Source organism: Pelophylax lessonae, assembly GCF_965119305.1.
Source record: "Pelophylax lessonae genome assembly, chromosome: 1".
NCBI classification, from domain to species: Eukaryota; Metazoa; Chordata; class Amphibia; order Anura; family Ranidae; genus Pelophylax; species Pelophylax lessonae.
This window is the reverse complement of record NC_138768.1, coordinates 529,853,327-529,875,897: the sequence shown is the minus strand read 5'-3', so window position 1 is coordinate 529,875,897 and position 22,571 is coordinate 529,853,327. Positions and strand designations below refer to the sequence as shown.

Sequence of the window (22,571 nt, the reverse complement as noted above, 5' to 3'; positions counted from 1 at the left end):
GTTGATAGACTGGTCCAAAGGGGAAGTATCCTTCAAATCAGTGTACTGCCTCCAACATTGTATGACTCCTGAGATACCTCCTCCTGCCAGCTGTCTTGCCATTCAGCCTGTTTCCAATGCCAGCCAAGACGTTCCTTCCGCCTATCATAGTTTTCTGGACGTGTTTGATAAGAAGAAGGCGGACTCTCTACCACCTCACCGTCCCTATGATTGCCCAATAGAGCTGTTGCCTGGTGCTGAGATCCCTTTTGGCCGTATTTTCCCACTTTCAGAGACGGAACTTGAAGCCCTACGGCAATACATAGATGAAAACCTCAGCAAGGGTTTCATTCGTCCTTCTTCCTCTCCGGCCGGAGCCGGAATCTTCTTCGTGGAAAAAAAAGACCACACTCTTAGGCCATGTGTGGACTACAGGGACTTGAATAAAATAACTATAAAAAAACGGTACCCACTCCCTCTCGTTCCTGAGCTCTTCCAGAGGTTTCGTTCTGCTCGAGTCTTCACTAAATTAGACTTACGAGGTGCCTATAATTTGGTGCGGATCCGCGAGGGCGATGAGTGGAAGACTGCCTTTCGAACCCATTTCGGGCATTTCGAATACTTGGTTATGCCCTTCGGGCTGTGTAATGCCCCCGCCACTTTCCAGCACCTTGTAAATTATATTTTCCGAGAATTCCTGGACAATTTCCTCATCGTTTATTTAGACGACATCCTTATTTTTTCTACTACCCTGGAGTTGCACAGAATACATGTACAAAAAGTATTGGCCACTCTCAGAAAACACGGGCTTTATGCTAAAGCAGAAAAATGTGAATTCGAGAAGTCATCCATACAATTTCTGGGTCTGATTATCTCCACTGATGGAATAGCAATGGACCCTCAGAAAGTGTCTGCCATCCTGGAGTGGCCTGCCCCCTCTGACAAAAAGGGCATCCAAAGGTTTGTAGGTTTCGCAAACTTTTACCGAAGGTTTATTAAGGACTTTTCCCGCATCATTGCCCCCATTACGCAAATGACTCGGCAAAACACTCGGTTCCAATGGTCCCCAGAGGCCCAAAGTGCATTTGACAAGCTCAAGGCTGTATTCACCAGTGCTCCTGTGCTACAACACCCAGACCCAGCCTTACCTTACGTCCTTGAAGTTGATGCTTCAGAAGTGGCCACGGGAGCAGTCCTATCGCAACGCCAGGGACCCAAGGCATTGCTTCACCCAGTAGCGTTTTTTTCTAGAAAACTCAGTCAGCCCCAGAACTACGATGTAGGGGACCGAGAATTATTGGCCATCAAGGCCGCATTAGAAGAATGGCGATATTTGCTGGAGGGCGCAGCCCACCCAATAATGATATTCACGGACCACAAGAACCTTGAATATCTCAGATCAGCCAAACGCCTAAGACCTCGGCAGGCCAGATGGGCACTATTCTTTTCGAGGTTTAACTTCCATCTCACATACCGGCCAGGCTCTAAGAATGGGAAGGCAGATGCCCTCTCGCGGATGTTCCCTGAAACCCCTGTGGATGTCACCCCCAGTACAATTCTGTCCTCTCAAAACTTTCTTTTACTCCAGCCTGATCTTAGGACCACCCTTGAACTGGCCTCTGCCCGCTGTACTGCTCCTGAGACTGCTACTCTCAAAAAACAGGGAAAATTTTTCTTGCATGAAGACAAGTTCTTTGTACCCCAGGAAGCCAGACTCACGGTCCTTAAAGCTCTTCATGACCATCAACTTGCTGGTCACTTTGGGGTCCGAAAGACCATAGAACTAATTCAGCGATCCTATTGGTGGCCAAACCTAAGAAAGGACTGTAAGGACTATGTGAGTTCCTGTACCACCTGCCTTCGGAGTAAAGGCAGTCACGTCCAAGCCTGGGGTCTGTTGAAACCACTTCCGGTCCCAAGACAACCATGGGAGATGTTGTCCATGGATTTTATAGTGGACCTACCTTCTTCAGAGGGATTCTCCACAATTATGGTGATAGTAGACCGCCTGTCCAAAATGGCCCATTTTATTCCCATGGTTGGCACTCCTTCGGCCGTGGACACAGCACATACCTTTGTCAAGGAAATAGTGAGGCTACATGGTCTACCCGGCAGCATTGTATCCGACCGTGGAGTACAATTTACTTCCAGATTTTGGAGGTCTCTCTGTAAAGCCTTGAATATTGAAGTCTGCTTATCTTCAGCATATCACCCCCAAAGTAATGGTCAAACGGAAAGAACCAACCAAACCCTTGAGCAATATCTCAGCTGCTTTTCCACTTTTTCGCAAGACAACTGGGTATCCTTACTCCCGTGTGCGGAGTTTGCCTACAATAACACAATTCATGCTTCCACCCACCAGTCTCCATTTTTTGCAAACTATGGGTTTCACCCATCCTTTTTACCTAACCCTGTGTCTGAAACTACAGTACCTGCTGTTCAAGATAGGGTAGCCTTCCTGCAAGAAAATTTTCTGCTATTACAGAAGACCATGCAAAAGGCACAAGAAGCCTATAAGGAATGCTACGACAAGAGAAGGAGGGATAGCCCGGCTTTGAAGGTGGGAGACAAAGTGTGGCTGTCCACTCTTAATCTTAAGTTGGCCTGCCCATCCAAGAAGCTGGGTCCAAGATTCATTGGTCCCTTCCCGATCAAGAAGATGGTCAATCCTGTGGCCTTTGAATTATGCCTTCCAGATACTTACAAAATTCACCCAGTCTTCCACGTGTCTTTGCTTAAACCGGCCAATCCTGGTCCTTTTCCTGGAAGAGATAGCTTGCCTCCACCTCCAGTTGTAGTAGATGGAGAAACAGAATGTGAAGTGGAATCCATCCTGGACTGCCGTAGACGAGGAAGGCAAGTCCAGTATTTAATCAAATGGAAGGGCTATTCTCTGGAAGAAAGTTCTTGGGAACCTGCTGGAAATATACACGCTCCCAGACTGTTACGTGAATTTTTCAAAAGATTCCCTGAAAAACAGGCTCTGTTAGGCATCCGGAGGCTGCCCCTCAGGGGGGGGCACTGTCAGGGAACTACCAATATCCTGGCGAATCAGCGAATTCGCGCATTGGCGCGAATGCGCATGCGCGCCCAAACACGGGCAAACGCAGTTAGGAATGTGCGTGCGCCAATGCGCACGCGCGTACGCCATGCGTAATGGCGCTTGGCGCCAAATGGCCTATTTAAAGCCAGCAGCCACAACATCTAGTTGCTGGATGATCAACAGCCTCCCGTGTTCCCTGTGCCCTGTTAACCTGCTGATCTTGCCTTCTCGTTGCCGACCCGGACTGTCTGACTTTGCTTCTCCTGGCTCCTGACCCCTTGGCTTGCTCTCGGATTCCTGTTGTCTTCTCCAATACTTGACCTTGGCTTGGCTCCTGACTTCGCTCCAGTATTTCTCCCAGTCTGTTCCTGTCTGCACCTTGTAACTGCCTGGCTTGCCAAAGTGTTCCAGACCTGTTTGGGACTTCTCAACAAGTTGGTTCCTGCTCCCATCCTGGTCATCCCAACCGGCAACCCGTGCTACTTCGGGCACAGCACTCCCTGTCCCACTTCCAGGGGTACTCTGCACCTAGCCGCAAGGGGAGCCCTCTCTACACTCCGGCTTCGGATCAGGTACGTGACAACAGGTAACCAAAGGCCCTACATATTGTTGGTCAATTACTCTCCCTGTATGCTGGTGGTCAGTGTGCCCCCTGTATGCTGGTGGTCAGTGTGCCCCCTGTATGCTGGTGGTAAGTGTCCCCCTGTATGCTTGTGGTCAGTGTGCCCCCTGTATGCGGGTGGTCCGTGTGCTCCTGTATGCTGGTGGTCCCTGTGCCCCCTGTATAGTGGTGGTCAGTCTGCCCCCTGTATGCTGGTGGTCAGTGTCCCTCTGTATGCTGGTGGTCAGTGTGCCGCCTGTATGCTGGTGGTCAGTGTGCCCCCTGTATGCTGGTGGTCAGTGTGCCCCCTGTATGCTGGTGGTCAGTGTGCCCTCTGTATGCTGGTGGTAAGTGTCCCCCTGTATGCTTGTGATCAGTGTGCCCCCTGTATGCGGGTGGTCCGTGTGCTCCTGTATGCTGGTGGTCCATGTGCCCCCTGTATAGTGGTGGTCAGTCTGCCCCCTGTATGCTGGTGGTCAGTGTCCCCCTGTATGCTGGTGGTCAGTGTGCCCCCTGTATGCTGGTGGTCAGTGTGCCCCCTGTATGCTGGTGGTCAGTGTGCCCCCTGTATGCTGGTGGTAAGTGTCCCCCTGTATGCTTGTGATCAGTGTGCCCCCTGTATGCGGGTGGTCCGTGTGCTCCTGTATGACGGTGGTCAGTGTGCCCCCTGTATGCTGGTGGTCAGTGTTCCCCTGTATGCTGGTGGTCAGTGTGCCCCCTGTATGCCGGTGGTCAGTGTCCCCCTGTATGCTGGTGGTCAGTGTCCCCCTGTATTTTAGTGGTCAGTGTGCCAACTGTATGCTGGTGCTACGTGCAGAGTGCAGGAGGATTCTATGTGCAGGAGGATGCTACGTGCAGGGTGCAGGGTTCAGGAGAATGCTACATACAGGGTTCAGGAGGATGCTATGCAAAGAGGGCACTAGGTACAGAGAGCAGGGCTATTACCTTTTTTTTTTCTTCTTCTGTATGTAATCACAGTATACATGTAATATTTTTTGTGTGTGTGTATGTTTTGTCAGTATATGTGTGAATATTCTTTTTCTGTGTGTGGGTGCATCTGTGTAATGTCACTCACACGCAGCCTATATAAAACATATAAACCTCACAACACTCACACACCAGAGAGACACTACAGGAGATGGTCATAGACTGCAGACACATTATTACAGGAGATGGTCAGAGACTGCAGACACATTATAACAGGAGATGGTTAGAGACTGCAGACATGATACAGGAGATGGTCAGAGAATACAGACATATTACAGGAGATGGTCATAGACTGTGGACATGATACAGGAGATGCAGACATGATACAGGAGATGCAGACATGATACAGGAGATGCAGACATGATACAATAGATGGTCAGAGATTGCAGACATGACACAGGAAATGGTATGAGACTGCAGACATGATACACGAGATTGTTAGAGACTGCAGAAAACCATACAGGAGATGGTCAGAGACTGCAGACACATTATAGGAAATGGTCAGGGATTGCAGACACATTACAGTAGATGGTCAGATATTGCAGACACATTACAGTAGATGGTCAGAGACTGCAGACACATTACAGGAGATGGTCAGAGACTGCAGACACATTACAGGAGATGGTCAGAGACTGCAGACACATTACAGGAGGTGGTCAGAGATTGCAGACACATTACAGGAAGTGGTCAGAGATTGCAGACACATTACAGGAGGTGGTCAGAGATTTCAGACACATTACAGGAGGTGGTCAGAGACTTAAGATATGATACAGGAGGTGGTCAGAGACTTAAGATATGATACAGAAGATGGTCAGAGACTGAAGATATGATACAGAAGATGGTCAGAGATTGCAGACATGATTGATGCAGGAGATGGTCAGGTACTGAGTTTACGGCTGAACCCAGTGTAAAAGTGTATAGTATTGCAGGGCTGCTCCGCTCTATTTAAACCAGCTCTGCAAGATCAAGTCAGTAATCTTCCTTTGAAAGTACAACCAAGTGACAGAAGACAGCAGCACAGCCAATTTCCAAAACAAAAATGGTCTTACAAACAGTTAACTGCTCAAGATTAGTTAGGGACAGTAAACAGTTAATAGGTCTGTGAAGCTTCTAGCCTGAACCAGCAGTAAATCTTCCAAAAAAAACATAAAAAAAATAATGCAGCACACACAGAGCTCTGGCTAAATAGCTGAATAGAAGTTGAACTGGTTAATAGCCATGTGTCCCTGGTTTTAGAGAATGCTACTGCAGCATCTTCAAGATATCTTCTCAGTGTGTTAAGGCAATGTGCAGGTCAGGTTAGGCAAATAAAAAAAGTAAGGAGCAAGACAAGAGGGAGAGGAGGCTGATCGGTAACCAGCACACTGCCTGCATACATAGATATCTGGAAGACACTGTAGCCAACCAGCATTACATGTAACTGTGCTTGCTCTAATTGGGGTCATACCTTTTTTCATCTCCCTTCTGGTGCTCCCATTCAGCCCCACTAATAGTCAAATGTGGCGGGCTGGAGAGGGGTGGGGGGAAGAGTGTTATACTGCCTGCTGACTGGCTGTGGATGGAAAGGAGGAGGAGCCCCGCATATCAGCCCACCCACCCCCGACATCAGAGCTTCGATTTGAAAGCTCTGTTCCACTCACTCTGTCACTGTGGCCGTACACCCCCAGCTTGCCCACCAATAATGCCTGCGCTGGATGGATGGTCACACTGCTGAATGTTCTGCTAAGCAGTCAGCAATAGGTTCCTTGATGGAGCCGCACACTGCCTGGGGGCGCCAGGGGGGGCAGGCTGAGCAGAGGGCAAAAAAATCACTGCTAACACTGCCAATTTTTTGCGCCCCCCTCCCCTCGGCCTCTGTCCCTGGCGGGCACCGGTCTCGCCGACCACTTGGTATGCCCATGGGTCAAGGCAGTTGCCATCAGAATGAGTAGAAGCGTGTGTCCATTGTTTTAGGTCAAAAGAGGAGGTTAGGCTCAGAAGTTTAGAAATAGTGGGAGTGTTAAGATTACCAGGGATGTTGAAGTCTCCAAGAATGATTGTGGGAATTTTAGAAGAGAGAAAGTAGGGTAATCAGGCAGAGAACTCATTATGAAAGCCTAATACCAGTCCAGGAGGCCGATAGATCACAGTAATTCTCAACAAAACTGGAGAAAATAGACAAACAGAGTGAGCTTCAAATGAGAGAAGGGACAGAGAGGGGGGTGGATGAAGAACCTGAAAAGTGCTTTGAGGGGAAAGGAGGATTCCAACCTGCCTCCTTTCTGTCCACCAGGCCTGGGAGAGTGAGTCCACATGAGGCCACCATTGGAGAGGGCAGCAGGAGAAGGAAAGTCAGATTCTTGAAGCAAGGTCTCAGTAATTGCAAGCAGGTTGAAGGAATTTGTGATTAATAGGTCATGGACATAAGTGAGTTTGTTACAAACAGAGCGGGTATTCCAAAGGGCGCAGGAGAAGGAGAGGCTGGTTCTAGGTAGAAGAGGAATAGAAACCAGATAGTGTGGATTTCGGCTGCTGTCAGAGGTTTAGGGGGGGGGGGGGGGTGACGGGTATGTTGGCCAAAGGTAAATTATGGCGGTCCAAAATTTGGGGAAATATCTCCTGAGGTTAGGAGAAGCAGAAGGGTGAGAGAGGTGATATGGGAGTGTGACTTATGTAAGCTTCTGGCATTGCACCCAACTCACAGGCAGTTCACACTGCCATATGCAAACTGCTGGGAGTGTCAATACAAACTTAATGACACCCCCAGATTATAGTTTTCATATCGCAGTGCGAACTAGTGTGGACCCAAAAAAAAGGGTCCTGCACGACTTTGGTCCAAATGTGATGCAAATTCAGCCATACAGATTGTATGGCTGAATTTGCACCGCAAAGACATTGCATGTGATTTGCGTAGCAGTGCGGTGTGAATCACATGCCAATGTCTTCCATCGCACCAGTGTGTGAACTCAATAAAGAAAAAATAAAATAGACTTTAAGACTAATACCTTCTGTAGAGATGCAGTGGCCCTCAGGTGGAAACACTAGTGCACAGGGGAGCATCAAGCACCTAGACCACACCAAGTCATGCCAGATATTGAAGAGTCTTTTGCTACCATAACATTACAAGAAAGTGAAGATCTAAGCCACTGCCCACAAGATTATAAGACTAGAAAATATTTATATTCTTCTACTGCGTGGTCCTTTAAAACATTTTTTATTTTTTTATTTTTTTTCAGCAGAGTCACTTAACCAGTATATGTTCACGCAGTTAAGCTTCATTCCCCCACTAGGGATGCCTCCTAATGCTATAGGGACTCTGTATGCTATAGTAGGATCTGCTAACCTTATGTCACTAGTCTAAAGACACTTTATGATTTCCGCTAACATTTGGTTAACATGCCCCCCATAGGGATTCAGTAAGGACTTGCAGAGCCATCATGGAATACTGGTAATCACAGTCTGGAGAGCAGTTTGATTCCAATTTGCAAGCTGCTCTTATAGTTGGATGTAGGTGCAGACACAATCTTATTTTTTAACCCCCCCCCGGAGCTGCTTACAGCTACAGTGCACAAGTGCATTTTCAGATATGTTGCATTCTTGAGTGTATGTCCAGAAATACATTTCATTTAGCCTGACAATATCGTTTTTTAAAGGAAATGTTTATTAGAGTTTCATTGTCAAGAGCCACACATTATATATTAACGTTGAAATTGCATGCAGGTGCCTGTTTTTGAACCCACAGTGCATTTTCAGATTCTTCATTTTTTTCTTATTATTATTATTATTAATATTATTATTTCTTATTCTAATAAGTATTATCATTATTATTCGTTTATATATGGAAATTTATATAAAGCAGCAACAGTTTATTCTGTAAAACACTGCACAAAGGGAGTTGAGGCAGCTACAATGCATGATGCATTTCTGACTTATCAGTTATGACCAGTATACTCAGGAATTCATTTTTCCCCAACAATATAAAAATGATTTTTTTTTTTTTTTAGGATTTCAGTATCAAATGTCACACTTTGTATTGCTCTGCCTCCATTTGTCTGCCTATTACTATTTTGGACAAGGACTCAAGTGGGTTTGAACGGCGGGGGCACCTTAGTTTGCCTTGCAGGAAACATAGGAGTTATGTGCAACCACAATGCTCACTAGCAGCAGCAGGAGCTCAGACACAGCCTGCAACCTGCCCAGGCACACGAACCAGAGGCTACAGGAGCATAGCAGTCACACTTAGCTTCTAAAGCTTTATAGAGGAAGGCATGGCAGTCACATGCAGCTTCTGATGCTGTAGAGAGGAAGGCATAGCAGCTTCTAAAGATGTGGAGGAGAGCATGGCAATCACACACAGATTATGATGCTATAGAGAGGAAGGCATGGCAGCTTCTGATGCTGTGGAGGAAAGCATGACAGTCATACTCAGATTGTGATGCTGTGGAGGAAAGCATGGGAGTCACATATAGCTTCTGATGCTCTAGAGTGGAGAGCATAGCAGTCACATAGAGGTTTGAAAACTGTGGAGGAAGGCATGGGAGTCACATACAGCTTCTGATACTCCTGAGAGGGGAGCATAGCAGTCACATAGGGATTTTGATGCTGTGTAGGAAAGCATGGGCGTCACATACAGCTTCTGATGCTCCTGAGAGGGGAGCATAACAGTCACATATAGGTTTGGATACTGTGGAGGAAGGCATGGGAGTCACATACAGCTTCTGATGCTCCTGAGAGGGGAGCATAGCAGTCACATAGGGATTTTGATGCTGTGGAGGAAAGCATGGGAGTCACCTACAGCTTCTGATGCTCTAGAGAGGAGAGCATAGCAGTCACATAGAGATTTGGATGCTGTTTAGGAAAGCATGGGAGTCACCTACAGCTTCTGATGCTATGGAGAAGAGAGGATAGCAGTCACTTAGATATTTGGATGCTATGGAGGAAAGCTCAGCAGTCACACTCAGATTCTGATGGTGTAGAGGATGGGATGTCAGTAAATACAGCTTCTGATGGTGTAGAAGATGGGATGTCAGTAAATACAGCTTCTGATGGTGTAGAAGATGGGATGTCAGTAAATACAGCTTCTGATGGTGTAGAGGATGGGATGTCAGTCAAATACAGCTTCTGATGGTGTAGAAGATGGGATGTCAGTAAATACAGCTTCTGATGGTGTAGAAGATGGGATGTCAGTAAATACAGCTTCTGATGGTGTAGAGGATGGGATGTCAGTCAAATACAGCTTCTGATGGTGTAGAAGATGGGATGTCAGTAAATACAGCTTCTGATGGTGTAGAAGATGGGATGTCAGTAAATACAGCTTCTGATGGTGTAGAGGATGGGATGTCAGTCAAATACAGCTTCTGATGGTGTAGAGGATGGGATGTCAGTGAAATACAGCTTCTGATGGTGTATAGGAGGAGATGTCAGTCAAATACAGCTTCTGATGGTGTAGAGAATGGGATGTCAGTCAAATACAGCTTCTGATGCTGTAGACAAGACCTTGTCTGGCAGTCCTGATGCAGTGGACAAGAGCCTGAGCTTGTGATGCTGTGGACAGGATCTTGGCAATTGAATCCAGGCTTTGATGCTGTGCTCAGACTGAATCCTTGAAAGTGCAAGGGTATGCTGAACTTCCCACTGACTTTCTCCTCTCCCCCCTGCTGATGTGCATGTGTGATCAGAAAGCATCCCTGGCAGCTTAGCTGAGCTCTGGACAGGCGATCCCAGCACTGAGCTGACGTCTGGATGTTTACTTCTTGACATCCTCCCTTCCTTCCTCTGTCACCGAATCTTCCATGTGATGGTCTTCTCCAGGGACCTTCTGCGATCTGCTCTCCTTAATTTGGACATCATCGCTAGCTGCGATCTCCCAAGCCCTTGCTCTACCCCCTTCCTCCCTCTCTCAACTCCATTCCATCCTACGATGATGCTGCTGAACATCTGACTTTTGGTTGAAGGGGGGGTGGAGGGGGGAGAGAAAAAAAAAAAGTGTGTGGGTTGCTGTTGTCACATCCCTCATCTTCAACCCCCGTCATCTGGCTCCTCTGAGCCGTCACACTCGTCCAAATCAAAGTGTGGAAGAGGAGGAGAGACGGAGGAGGCACATCAGGGTTATTTGGAGGAGAGGAGGAGGAAGGGAAAAAAAAAAGAGGAATCTTACACCTGATCACATCCCACTAACAGAAAGACACCTCTGACAGCAAGGACAACCGACAAGTGCTCGATCGCCATCAGCTCTTGGATTGACAGCCGTTAAAGGGAATTGTCGGGACTGCTAGCTGCTGCTTTTAGAAAGGATCCTGAAACAGCCAGGCAAGAGGGCTTTTTATTTTTTATTTAATAAAGGATTGCTGCTGAAAGAAGATGCTGCGTGTCAGTGGTGCCAAATCTGCTGCTGCTGGACTATCCTGGTTTCATAGTGGATCTTCTTGGTGGGGTGGATTTGGGACTCACTTAACCCTTTGGATATGGCTGATCACCAGCACCTACTCCAAGACCATCGCTGGCCCAAGCAACGAAGGTGAGGTCTATTATTCATCATCCTTATGTAGGTGTGTACATTAACACTAAACACGTTAGGCAGCAACGCTGACAGTCAAAGTGCAAGATCTCTGTGACACCATCATTCATCACTCCAACAGGCAAAAGCAAGGAGACAATAACATATGCATGTGTTTGTATGCTGCATTCATACTGGGTCTAGAGTGCTGGCAATCACTATTAAATAACAAAAGGTAGCATGTACAAGTGAAGTAAAATGGCAAGAGCCAAGCTTGTCACTTCTATGTCTTTGTGTAATAAAGCTTTATAGAGTAGTTTAAAAAAAAAACTTGTAAATGTATACAAATAACTTGTATGGGTCTACAAATAACTTGTATGGGTTATGTTTGCAGCAAATAACAGAAACCAGAAGTCTATAAATATTTCTATATAAGTTCCATGCACAGTATCAAAATGTATTGCCATCTGCTATCAATGTTATTCTGCTTCCCTATAATTTGTAATCAATCTCTTTACAATGTGGTAAACCCATTCTAAAAGGGGATATATGTTTATATGTGTGCTGCTTTCCTACTGGGTCTAGGGTGCTGGCAATCACCATTAAATACCAATAGGTAGCACGTACAAATAAAGTAAAATGGCAAGAGTCAAGCTTGACACTTCTATGTCTTTATGTAATAAAGCTTTATAGAGTAGTTTACAAATAACTTGTATATGTTTACAAATAACTTGTATATGTTTACAAATAACTTGTATTGGTTATGTTTGCAGCAAATAAGTAACAGAAACCAGAAGTCTATAAAGATCTCTATATAAGTTTCATGCACAGTATAAAAAATGTATTGCCATCTGCCATCAATGTTATTCTGCTTCCCTATAATTTGTAATCAATCTCTATACAATGTGGTAAAACCATTCTTAAAGGGGATATATGTTTATATGTGTGCTACTTTCCTACTGGGTCTAGGGTGCTGGCAATCACCATTAAATACCAATAGGTAGCATGTACAAATAAAGTAAAATGACAAGAGTCAAGCTTAACACTTCTATGTCTTTGTTTAATGAAGCTTTATAGAGTAGTTTACAAATAACTTGTATGGGTCTACAAATAACTTGTATGGGTTATGTTTGCAGCAAATAAGTAACAGAAACTAGAAGTCTATAGCGATTTCTATATACGTTCCATGCACAGTATAAAACATGTATTGCCATCAACGTTATTCTGCTTCCCTATAATTCATGATCAATCTCTATACCATGTGGCAAAACCATTCTTAAAGGGGGGTATATGTTTATTTGTGTGCTGCTTTCATACTGGGTCTAGGGTGCTGACAATCACCATTAAATAACAAAAGGTAGCATGTACAAATAAAGTAAAATGGCAAGAGTCAAGCTTGACACTTCTATGTCTTTGTTTAATAAAGCTTTATAGAGTAGTTTACAAATAACTTGTATATGTTTACAAATAACTTCCATGTGTCTATAAATTACTTGTATGTGTCTACATATAACTTGTATGTGTCTGCTAATAACTTGTATGTGTCTGCTAATAACTTGTATGTGTCTGCTAATAACTTGTATGGGTTATGGTTGCAGCAAAATAAGTAACAGAGACTGGAAGCCTATAAAGATCTCTATATAAGTTCCATGCACAGTATAAAAAATATATATTGCCATCAATGTTATTCTGCTTCCTTATAATTCATGATCAAACTCTTAATAATGTGGTAAAACCACTGTTAAAGGGCATATATGTTTTATATATGTGCTGCTTTCATACTGGGTCTAGGATGCTGGCAATCACCATTAACTAACAATTAGTAGCATGTACAAATAAAGTAAAATGGCAAGGGCCAAGCTTGTCACTTCCATTGTTTTTGTTTAACAAAGCTGTATAGAGTAGTTTACAAATAAGGTGTATATGTTTATAAGTAACTTGTATGTGTCTACAAATAACTTGTATGTGTCTACAAATAACTTGTATGTTTCTACAAATAACTTGTATGGTTTATGGCTGCAGCAAATAAGTAACAGAGACTGGAAGCCTATAAAGATCTCTATATAAGTTCCCCACGCACAGTATAAAAAATATATTTTGCCATCAAGGTTATTCTGCTTCCCTATATTTCACTTAATCATGACCAGTCTCTAAACAATGTGGTAAACCCATTGTAAAGGGGGTGCCATAAAAATTTACATCCTTTTCATATTGAATGTTGCATTATATTTACTTTTTTTTCCATTTATAATCTTGCGCAACAGATAAGGATCTTTCATGGTATATTGCGTTTATAGGCTGGCTTCTACAGTCTTTTTTTAAAATATGTAAGTTAAAAGAAAATTGCTAATTCTAGTGTTCTAGCATGGTCTCTGTATTACAGTACACCAAAGTGATCTCATGCTGTGCAATACTGATAATATTGTGGAGGAGATGAGAATGGAGTTGACTCCTGGGTCAGAGCGTTGCTGCAGGGTTTATGCTGATGTCTTGTTAGGAAGTTGTTCCTTGAGCCTTGGAAATGAGTCAAGAGCAATAGTAGTCTCTGAGTTTATTACATTACAACGGCTAGGGTGCAGGGAACTTCAATCATTTTGTCTTTTTTCTTTTTTTGTAGACCACTCTTATTGCTGTATTACTCAGAAAGGGATAGGGTAGAGACAAAATGGTGATCAATAAAGGAGAAACAAGGAGGTCATTCACTATTATGTATAATGCACTTTGGGCTAATTATCTGTCATTCTGTGAATGTGAACAATGTGTTAAAAAAACAAGCTATGTATGCAATACAAAAATAATTAAAATGAAAATGCTATTGGTATCACTTAATATCAATGGTGCTTTTATGCAATCATCTCTTTATGCTTTGCCAAGAATAAAAGTGATCACGGTTATAAGATATATTAGTGTTCTGGTGAATGTTTTTTTTTTTTCCCCCAAGGTGTAGAATACTATTATGTGATTAATTGATACAGTGGTTTATTATACTGCAAATATTATGATTGGAAATAATATCTGAGAAATAAAATCTGTCAAATTATACTTAAAGATAAGCTTACTGTTTAAAAAAAAAAAAAAAAAAAAAATCTTATATGTAAAAAAAAAAAAAAAAAAATTGAGCTGGCTTACATTGGAAATTCGACTCTGGTTGCGTATGTAGGCCCATTTTAAAAGTTTGTACAACTATGTTGGCCATTTACACATACAACATATGCATCCCTCAACTCAAAAGTTAACACTGAGCAGAATAGTCTTGGATATTTGTATACTGCATCATGGCTGGAAAATAAGACAGGAAAGATGACTATGAAAGCGGTTGGTGAATGTCCCAAGATGCAAAAGTAAAACAAAATTGACATTTAAGAGTCTGGCTGTAGGAACGAAGGCAGTGGTTGACAGCCACCACATGTCTGTTAGTTTGTGGTTTTGCCTACTGTGTTTATATTGTCATGAAACATTGTTTCAGTATGTGTTTTTAGAACATTTGGGTACATATTAAGCTTGACAGTTACCATGTAGGTTAATTATGAATATAGTAGATAGCACTGGGTTATTTTTAAAGCAAAGGGGTTTTCCAACATACAATTTCTTGCATTTTGTTACACCAGATTACCATAATACCATGATATCATCCATCAAGACAATAAGAAAATATAAATATTGGAAAACAATGTGAACTTGCACTTTTTAAAGTATGCCATATTGTCCTTTGATAACTAGTCATTGACTGCAGACCACCAGGATGTGTATTTGGCCTTTTGGCCTTGCACATATCATAGACTAAAAAGACACAGCTTTACCGAACATCACGGACAAAAAAATCTTAAAAAAAAAAACAGTAGAGCTTTTAAAGTTTTCTTTCGGATGTGTTTGATAACACACAGCAAGATGTGAGTTGTATCTGAATGTTACGTTATGGCCATTCTACAAATTTATTTAACACGGCACAAGGTCTTCTGTAATATTGCCTTCTCCATCTGTGGATTCTAATTCAAGCCTTGATACAATACAGATCACTAAGCATCTCAAGGATTTATGCCGCAAATACAATTGAACTGAATGTGTGACCCAGTTGAAAATGTAGTAGAAAACTAGGACCAATAAAAACATATAATAAATACACGAAGAAGGACAGTTAAGGGAGGTTCATAAAATAGGTCCTTTTTTGCCGACTATTTACGTGCTACTCGTTAGTGTGTTTTATTATATATGTACAAGTTCTATCATTGCTAGTATTTGTCCTTTACTATTTGATCATGGCCAATATCCTTTGACCTATTCTTTTTTCAACTCTACCAGAGTGGATAGAATGTTAATACTCAAAAAAATAATAATAATAATAATAATAAAAAGTAACCTGAAATATGTTTCAGAAAGACACAAGAAAACTAGGCCCTATGTATATCATGTAAATTAATGGTACATATTTCTGGCCTATCATTGCCTTCGAAATCAAATTCATACGTTTTATTTTCCTTGCCAACAAAGTAATGATTCTATCACTTTTTGTTTTTTCACAGTTTAACATATCAAGTGCATTTTTACATCACACATGTATCATTGTGAGTCACATGCATGTGTCTGACTATTTTTAGAGGTGTTACAAATTTACACAGCTAGCAGTAGATGGTATAAATCCCAATTCTACCTATTATAGTATATTGTACAAGAAGAAGTTAACTTACACTAGTAGTGTAGACCTTGTCATGGATAAAAGCACTGCCTTTGTGATAAATCAAATGGAGATCTCAAACTAGGCGAGTACGAGTAAGTACATATTCTGTTCTTCTTCTAGAAAAATAAAAATGACCTAGAAAGAACTTTTTCCTCCTGAAGATAGTTTAGTCAGTATAAGCTGGAAGATACCTATTTATACAATATATAAGACTTGTGTATTCACTAAAAAAAAGCCATATAAGAAATAATTAAATAATTGAATTATAAAAATTCTGTACATAAAATATATAACATTATTATTATTTTATTTATTTATTTATTTATTTATTTATTTATTATTTAGTGCACTTGTGTTTGTTACTGCTTTACATATCAAATACTTGCCATTAATGGCTTGACTATGAAGTGTAAATATCTGTTACTTTACTTTATTAGAGAGAACATTTTACCTATGATAAATAGACTTTTCCACCCCTCTTTGATTCCTTAAAAGGCTTTCAAGTGTCTCTGATGTGCTCTTAAGAGCAGCATTATGAGAAGATTGCTGGAAAAAAAAAAAACACATGTCCATGGAAATGCAACTTTATTAATAACAACAACATATAAGTGTAGTTAGCATATATGCATGGTATGGACTATTTCAGAAACGTGTACACTGTTATTATAGCATTAGAGGCATACATTTCATAAAAATGAATACCGCATTACATGCCTATGTTTAGCAGTGTGTGTAAATGTACATAATACATATAATAAATTACATATACAGTTCTGTGCATCTTATACCTACTTCGCTAATAACATCAAGGCTGTTTATTTTCAGAGAAATACAAAAAAACATCATTACCTTAGAACCATTTTTACCAATCAAACTTTTGTTAAGTTTAAACAGTACATAAAGTTTTTTTTTTTTTTTTTTTTAATTTTACACGACATTATACTATAATGATTATTATATTTCTCCTAATACCTTTTTTTTTTTTTTTTTTTTAGCACTTACACTTTCTTCTAAAAGTCATATGGTGACTATAAACCTACAATGTACACATTAGATAACTTTTGATCTTTTTTTTATGGCCAGATGGTTAAGGTAAATCCCACAGGCTATGAGAATTAATACCGCAACCAAAACCTGTCGTGGTTTAACAGTGTCACTTTGATGAGCTACCTTAGAATATTGTTTGACACGATCCAGATATACAAACAATAGGATGATAGTCTAGACGTCACAACATGTGTGAATCCAAGGGAGAAGTTCAGTATAGAGTTACTGGGTGGAACTGTGTCATAGGTCTCTTTAATGTTTCTCAGTTAAAACTGTTTTAAAAAAAAGTGCAAAAAAGTGCACAAACATCAGTACCCTGTGATTGAAAAATCTGACATTTCAATATATTAACCCAATTCATTGCATGAGGGATATTACTGTATTAAGGCCCATCTGGAACTAATGAGGTTAAGTAAAATCCCTATGTTACAAAACTCCCCTCTAAGCTTATTCTTTATGTCTCCAACCACACAACACAAAGGCTGTCCTTTTCACTGCCAACGTCTCTGCCCCTTTTGACCCTTCCCTACTAAAAACAGGAGCACACCACAAAGCAAAGGGGGTAGGCACATGAGGCCAGAAATTTCAGAAATCGTTTGAGGCTTTTCAACTATTATTTAGAGAATGAAAATGTGAAACCTTTGTTATGGTAAATAGCTCATGCACAGTGAGGAAAGAAATAGGCCTGCAATAATTTGATGACTTCCTCTAAGATACGGAGTCTTTTATGAAAGACCTAAGTTTCTTTAGTTAGGTACTGGTGGCATTGTCATGAAATGTGAAATTCTGTGTCAGTTTAATAACACTTCCTCTATAAACATTGTCTTTTGTATCATTCAGTGCAGCATTCATTTGTAAAAACGGTCAGAACATCAAAGACTATAGCAGCCAAAATCATTTTGTTAGTCAGGTTTTCAATCTGGATAGATCACTTGATGGGATCAGAATAGTATGAATATAGTGCTGTTTTTCTTTCTTTTTTTTTTTATCTTCCAGTAATTTATTGTTTACGACAAGTTAGAACTTGTATGCTTTGGCAAGTTGGCCAAAGTTTTTTACTTGTTACTTTTTTAGTGACCCTTAGTGAAATGCTCTCCCATGGATTCATATATATTTCTATTGTTATAGAAGATTATTGAAAACTAGAGAAAATAAAATAGGGACATGTTGCTTCTCATAATAAGCAACCATAATTATGTCTTACATTTTGGACATAATCCATGTTGAAACCTGGTTGGTTGGTTGGTTGGTTGTTTAGGTGGCATTCACAATCCTAATTTGCTCTCCATCCTTTTCCATTTTTTTTTGTAAAGGTAAGCAGTTTGCATTTTCAAGAAGCTTACTTTAACAGTAGTTTTTTTTCCGATTAAAAAAATGTCAAGGGGTGGTACGGATACTTTTTTTGGGTCTAGTTTTTTTTTTTTTCTTTCATGAGGGTGTAAATCAGTAAAAGGTGGCTAAAATGTTTCTGTACATTGATATATAGTGATCCATTCATTGTATAAGGAAACCTTCTAGATCTTATAAATCATAAATAAAACATGCAGTACTAAGATATTCTTAAAATAATTAACCTAAAATACAGCTTGCCATCTCTATGTGATTTAATTATTCAAAAATATGTTTGTTACACATTTCCTAGCTCATTCTAGCTATTTATGAAGACATTGGGGTTGATTTACTAAATCTTGAGAGTGCAAAATCTGGTGCAGCTGTTCATGGTAGCCAATCAATTTCTAATGTCAGCTTGTTCAATTAGGCTTGGACAAAAAAACTGGAAGCTGATTGGTTTCTATGCAGAGCTGCACCATTATTTGCACTCTCCAGTTTTAGTAAATCAACCCCATTGTCATTCAAACAGCCAGTTTAAGAACTGTTTTGTATGCCATCTATCTAATGCCATCTAACCTTTGTATCCTGCAAATGAGTCATGTTCCTTCCTCTATTATACTCCTAATGCTCTTTATGTTTTGTAAATTCCCACTGAAAATGTAAGTATTTTTAACTAAGAATGTTACTAAAAAATAAACAGTATAGAGATGGTCATGTGGCCTATGCAAAGATCATCTTTTCTTAAAAGACCAATATCCCATGCTCCTCTATAGGGAAACCAAGCTCCATTAAGGATACTAAACAGTAGCATGATAGTAGGCTAAATTTTGTCAGAGAATATTGAGGAGTCTTTTGTTGCCTTTAATGATGCCACTGAGGGTATACTTAAACGAAATTATGGCTGGTGGGACATGACTTAGATCCCAGGCTCCTCTATAGGGAAACCAAGCTCCATTAGGGATACTAAACAGTAGATAAAAGGTAAAACTAAGAGTATTATCTGGACATTTTTTTTTAAATTCAGTATTGCTTTATGATATTATAACTATTGTAAACTGAAGGACTTCTGGTTACAATAAAAAAAATAAATAAAAAATACAAGCAAACCAAAAACATTAGTATAACAGTAAATAAGACATAGCAAAAGCTATTTACCTTTTTCTGCATTTCGTTTATATCAGAAAAGCTAATAATTTACATCAGACTTTAGCTTTCTATTGCTCAAAATGCTTTTTGCAGGGGTTTCTGTGTGCATTCAGGGGCCTGCATAGCTATTCCTGTAGTGTGATCTAAGGCAAAACGAAGACCCAAATAGATTCAACCGTGATCAATATAGCAGCTGGAGTCTGTGAAGTTTTATACTTCAAAAAAGAAACATAACGGAAAGACATAACTCGATGCTGCGTTTTTTTATTTTTGATTTTGTGTTAAACAAATTGTACTAGCTAATTTACAAAAATTAGCTCAGCTTGGACTGGAAAGTAAATTTGTTTGGGGGATTCTGTTAAACTTTCTCCTGAAATGAAAGAACAAACCTTGTGCCTGATGAACAAATGAGTTTGTATCAACTTAACAGGGGGGCTACGCCCACAGCTGTTCACTTGTTATAAGAATATAAGTATATAATATATATATATATATATATATATATATATATATATATATATATATATATGTATATATGCCTTACTTATCAAACTAAAAACCTTCGGTGAGGAATGTCTCACTATTGTATTTTTTTTTTTCAATCTTTTTTATTTTACATACACTGTCCAGGCATGTCAAATGGCTACCTTTAGATGATAAGACACCATATGTTTGTTAGTACCTTTGCATATACAGTACCAGTTTATGTTATGAATATTGTTCCATATCAACTGAATTTGGACTATGGCCCAACCAAACCTGACTTGACAGGTTTTCATCCTAGCTTTATCCAAGAGGCAGTATCCAGAGACTACAGTTTAGGTACAGTTGAATTTTCAAATTACAGATTATTAAGAAGGATTTTATTGATAAAAGGTAAAATATCTCTTCTGGCCTAAAACCATAAAACCAAGACAGGCAACTTAGTTAGATAGTTCCCTTGGGAGTGATTTCCAGGGTTGTCTGCAATGGTCTGCTAGAGAGCTTTCTGTCTCTATATAATCAGAGTTGGAGAGTTATGACATCAGAAAGAAGTAAAAAAGTACAGGAAATTAGAACCTCCCCGTGTGGTAGTGCTCAGTGTTGGGGTAGTTACTCAAAAAATGTAACTAGTTACTAGTTACTTCTGTAAATTGTAACAAGATTACTTTACTAGTTACTGCATTTGAAAAGTAACTTCACTACTTATTACTTTACTATCCTCTTTCTTAATTGACTGTGTAGAAGAAGATACATGACTCTCTTTCTGCATAGAGTTTATTGTATAAACACAGGCTTTGGGAAACAAAACCTGAAAAAACAGAATAAAACATAAAGTGCAACAAAAAGTCATAAACTTCATCCCTCTCTATTCTTTGAAATAACGATTGTATCGCACGGCTTGGGTAACGCAGGAAAGCGCGTTCCTATAGCCTAGTAAAGTAGTGTAGTTACCTCCTATAGCCTAGTAAAGTAGTGTAGTTACCTCCTATAGCCTAGTAAAGTAGTGTAGTTACCTCCTATAGCCTAGTAAAGTAGTGTAGTTACCTCCTATAGCCTAGTAAAGTAGTGTAGTTACCAATAGTAGTATTGTAACTAGTTACGTTACTTCGCTACCAAAAAAAGTAATGTAGTTACTGTAATCCGTTACTTTGTAACTAGTTACTCCCAACACTGGTAGTGCTGCATATGGAGATAGGAAAATACATGTCTTAGGTTGTAGTTTGCCTTTACAGAACTTACTCACAAAAGGTATAGATAGTCATAATCTTTGGCATCTACTCCAAAAGCTTTGTGCCAGTTTTACAATCTAGTGATGGCTTACTGACACTGTATTGTATGGTCAAACCCCTATTTGAATTTTAATACTCTTTTTCACGGCCATTATTCACAATTAATCTTCTAGTGGCTCAGGTACACCACATGACTTCAAACATGTACTGACAATCCAAATACAAGTTTGAAATTCTTGAAACGGTTCAGGAATAGTTCCCTTTTTGTGTGATTCAAGAACCTAAGCACCACAGATCAATCAAATATTTTTTTTTCCTAAAAATTGTCTGCCTTTGGAGTTTTCTGCTGTCAACCCAGGTATACTAGCTGTATCTCTTGCAAGAAAATATTTTACTTCAAGGTTAAACATTCTGTCTTGCTGGTAATTGGGCCATAGTGGCATAGATAACTTTCCACTGTCTTTTTGACACTCAGTGTCCATTCTCCCTCTATTTAGCTTTTCCAATCATCACCAATCACTTTTTTCTTCCAACCTTATCATTAAGAGTGAACATTACATTCCAGTTGTATACAATTTGAAGAGTAGAGAACATTTTTCTTGTGTTGGTATTAGTGGTGGTGCTCATGGTGGCAAATCTGAAACATTTGATGTCACAGATTATTTTCTCTAGAATTGCTCCAATACTCCATTATCTGTCACTGATGTAGTGGTAGGGAAACCGTTTCAGGGTGACAAGGAGAAGACATTAAAAATTATGAAGTTAAATATAATGAAGATAAAAAAAAAAAAAACATATCTCCAAAGTTATATGAGTAAAACTCCCATTGTGGAAAGAGACATGAGGAAATTGGGTCTGACCAATGAAAAAAGCTCTACTTACATGGAAGCCAGATAAAGAATTCTTGAAAGGTTTGGACCCTATACAAACGCATTGGGGTTGTCTCTTTTTTTGCCACTGTGATCATCATTGTGCGACTATCTTGCTGTAACCATTGTCATCTCTGTAACCAGAGCTCATAATATACCTTTTTCCCTTACGGGGTTGTGTTTTAACATTTTATCTACTTCACTATTTTTTATAATAAAGGAAATTTTTTTAGAATTTCTTAACTCGTATTCTATATCTATATCTATAATTACTTTTCACTATTGCTGCCCAAAAACCCTCTGGGGGTTGATGCCCATGGTATCATTTGTTTCTGGACCCTATGCAATTACTGTGAATTCATAGAGCTGTGACAAATTGGCCATATAAGGTAATCATATTGGGTTCTAGACCAAGTAGAGCTTAAGCTCCGAATGAAATGTCCAGCAGATGATGCATATAGGCACTAAAAATGCTATCCTGTCCATGAAAAGCCATACAGCTTTGCCACTCACAAGTTGATCTCTAAAGGTAATATTCCTATGTTGTAGAGTTACATGCACCATACATTTAACAGCCTCATGATTGCAATGTACCTCAGCAGCAAAGCATAGGGCATGTTCTACTTGCTCAGCCAATGACAGCTAATCAGGAACATGAATTGATTTAAATGAATGCAATTAGGTAACAAAGAAGACCATTTGCAT

The 22,571-nt window shown here is 40.2% G+C and overlaps 1 protein-coding gene across 2 annotated transcripts in view; it reads left to right on the top strand.

Annotated features, from left to right (window-relative positions):
- The first annotated feature begins 9,959 nt into the window (after positions 1-9,959).
- The window catches only part of EPHA5 (EPH receptor A5), a 496,762-nt gene continuing 484,150 nt past the window's right edge, over positions 9,960-22,571 (top strand). For both annotated transcript variants that reach the window (XM_082259443.1, XM_082259442.1), the window contains exon 1: positions 9,960-11,106. In XM_082259443.1, coding sequence (XP_082115569.1) covers positions 10,950-11,106 — 157 coding nt within the window. In that variant the 5' untranslated portion in view covers positions 9,960-10,949. The remainder of the gene's footprint in view (positions 11,107-22,571) is intronic.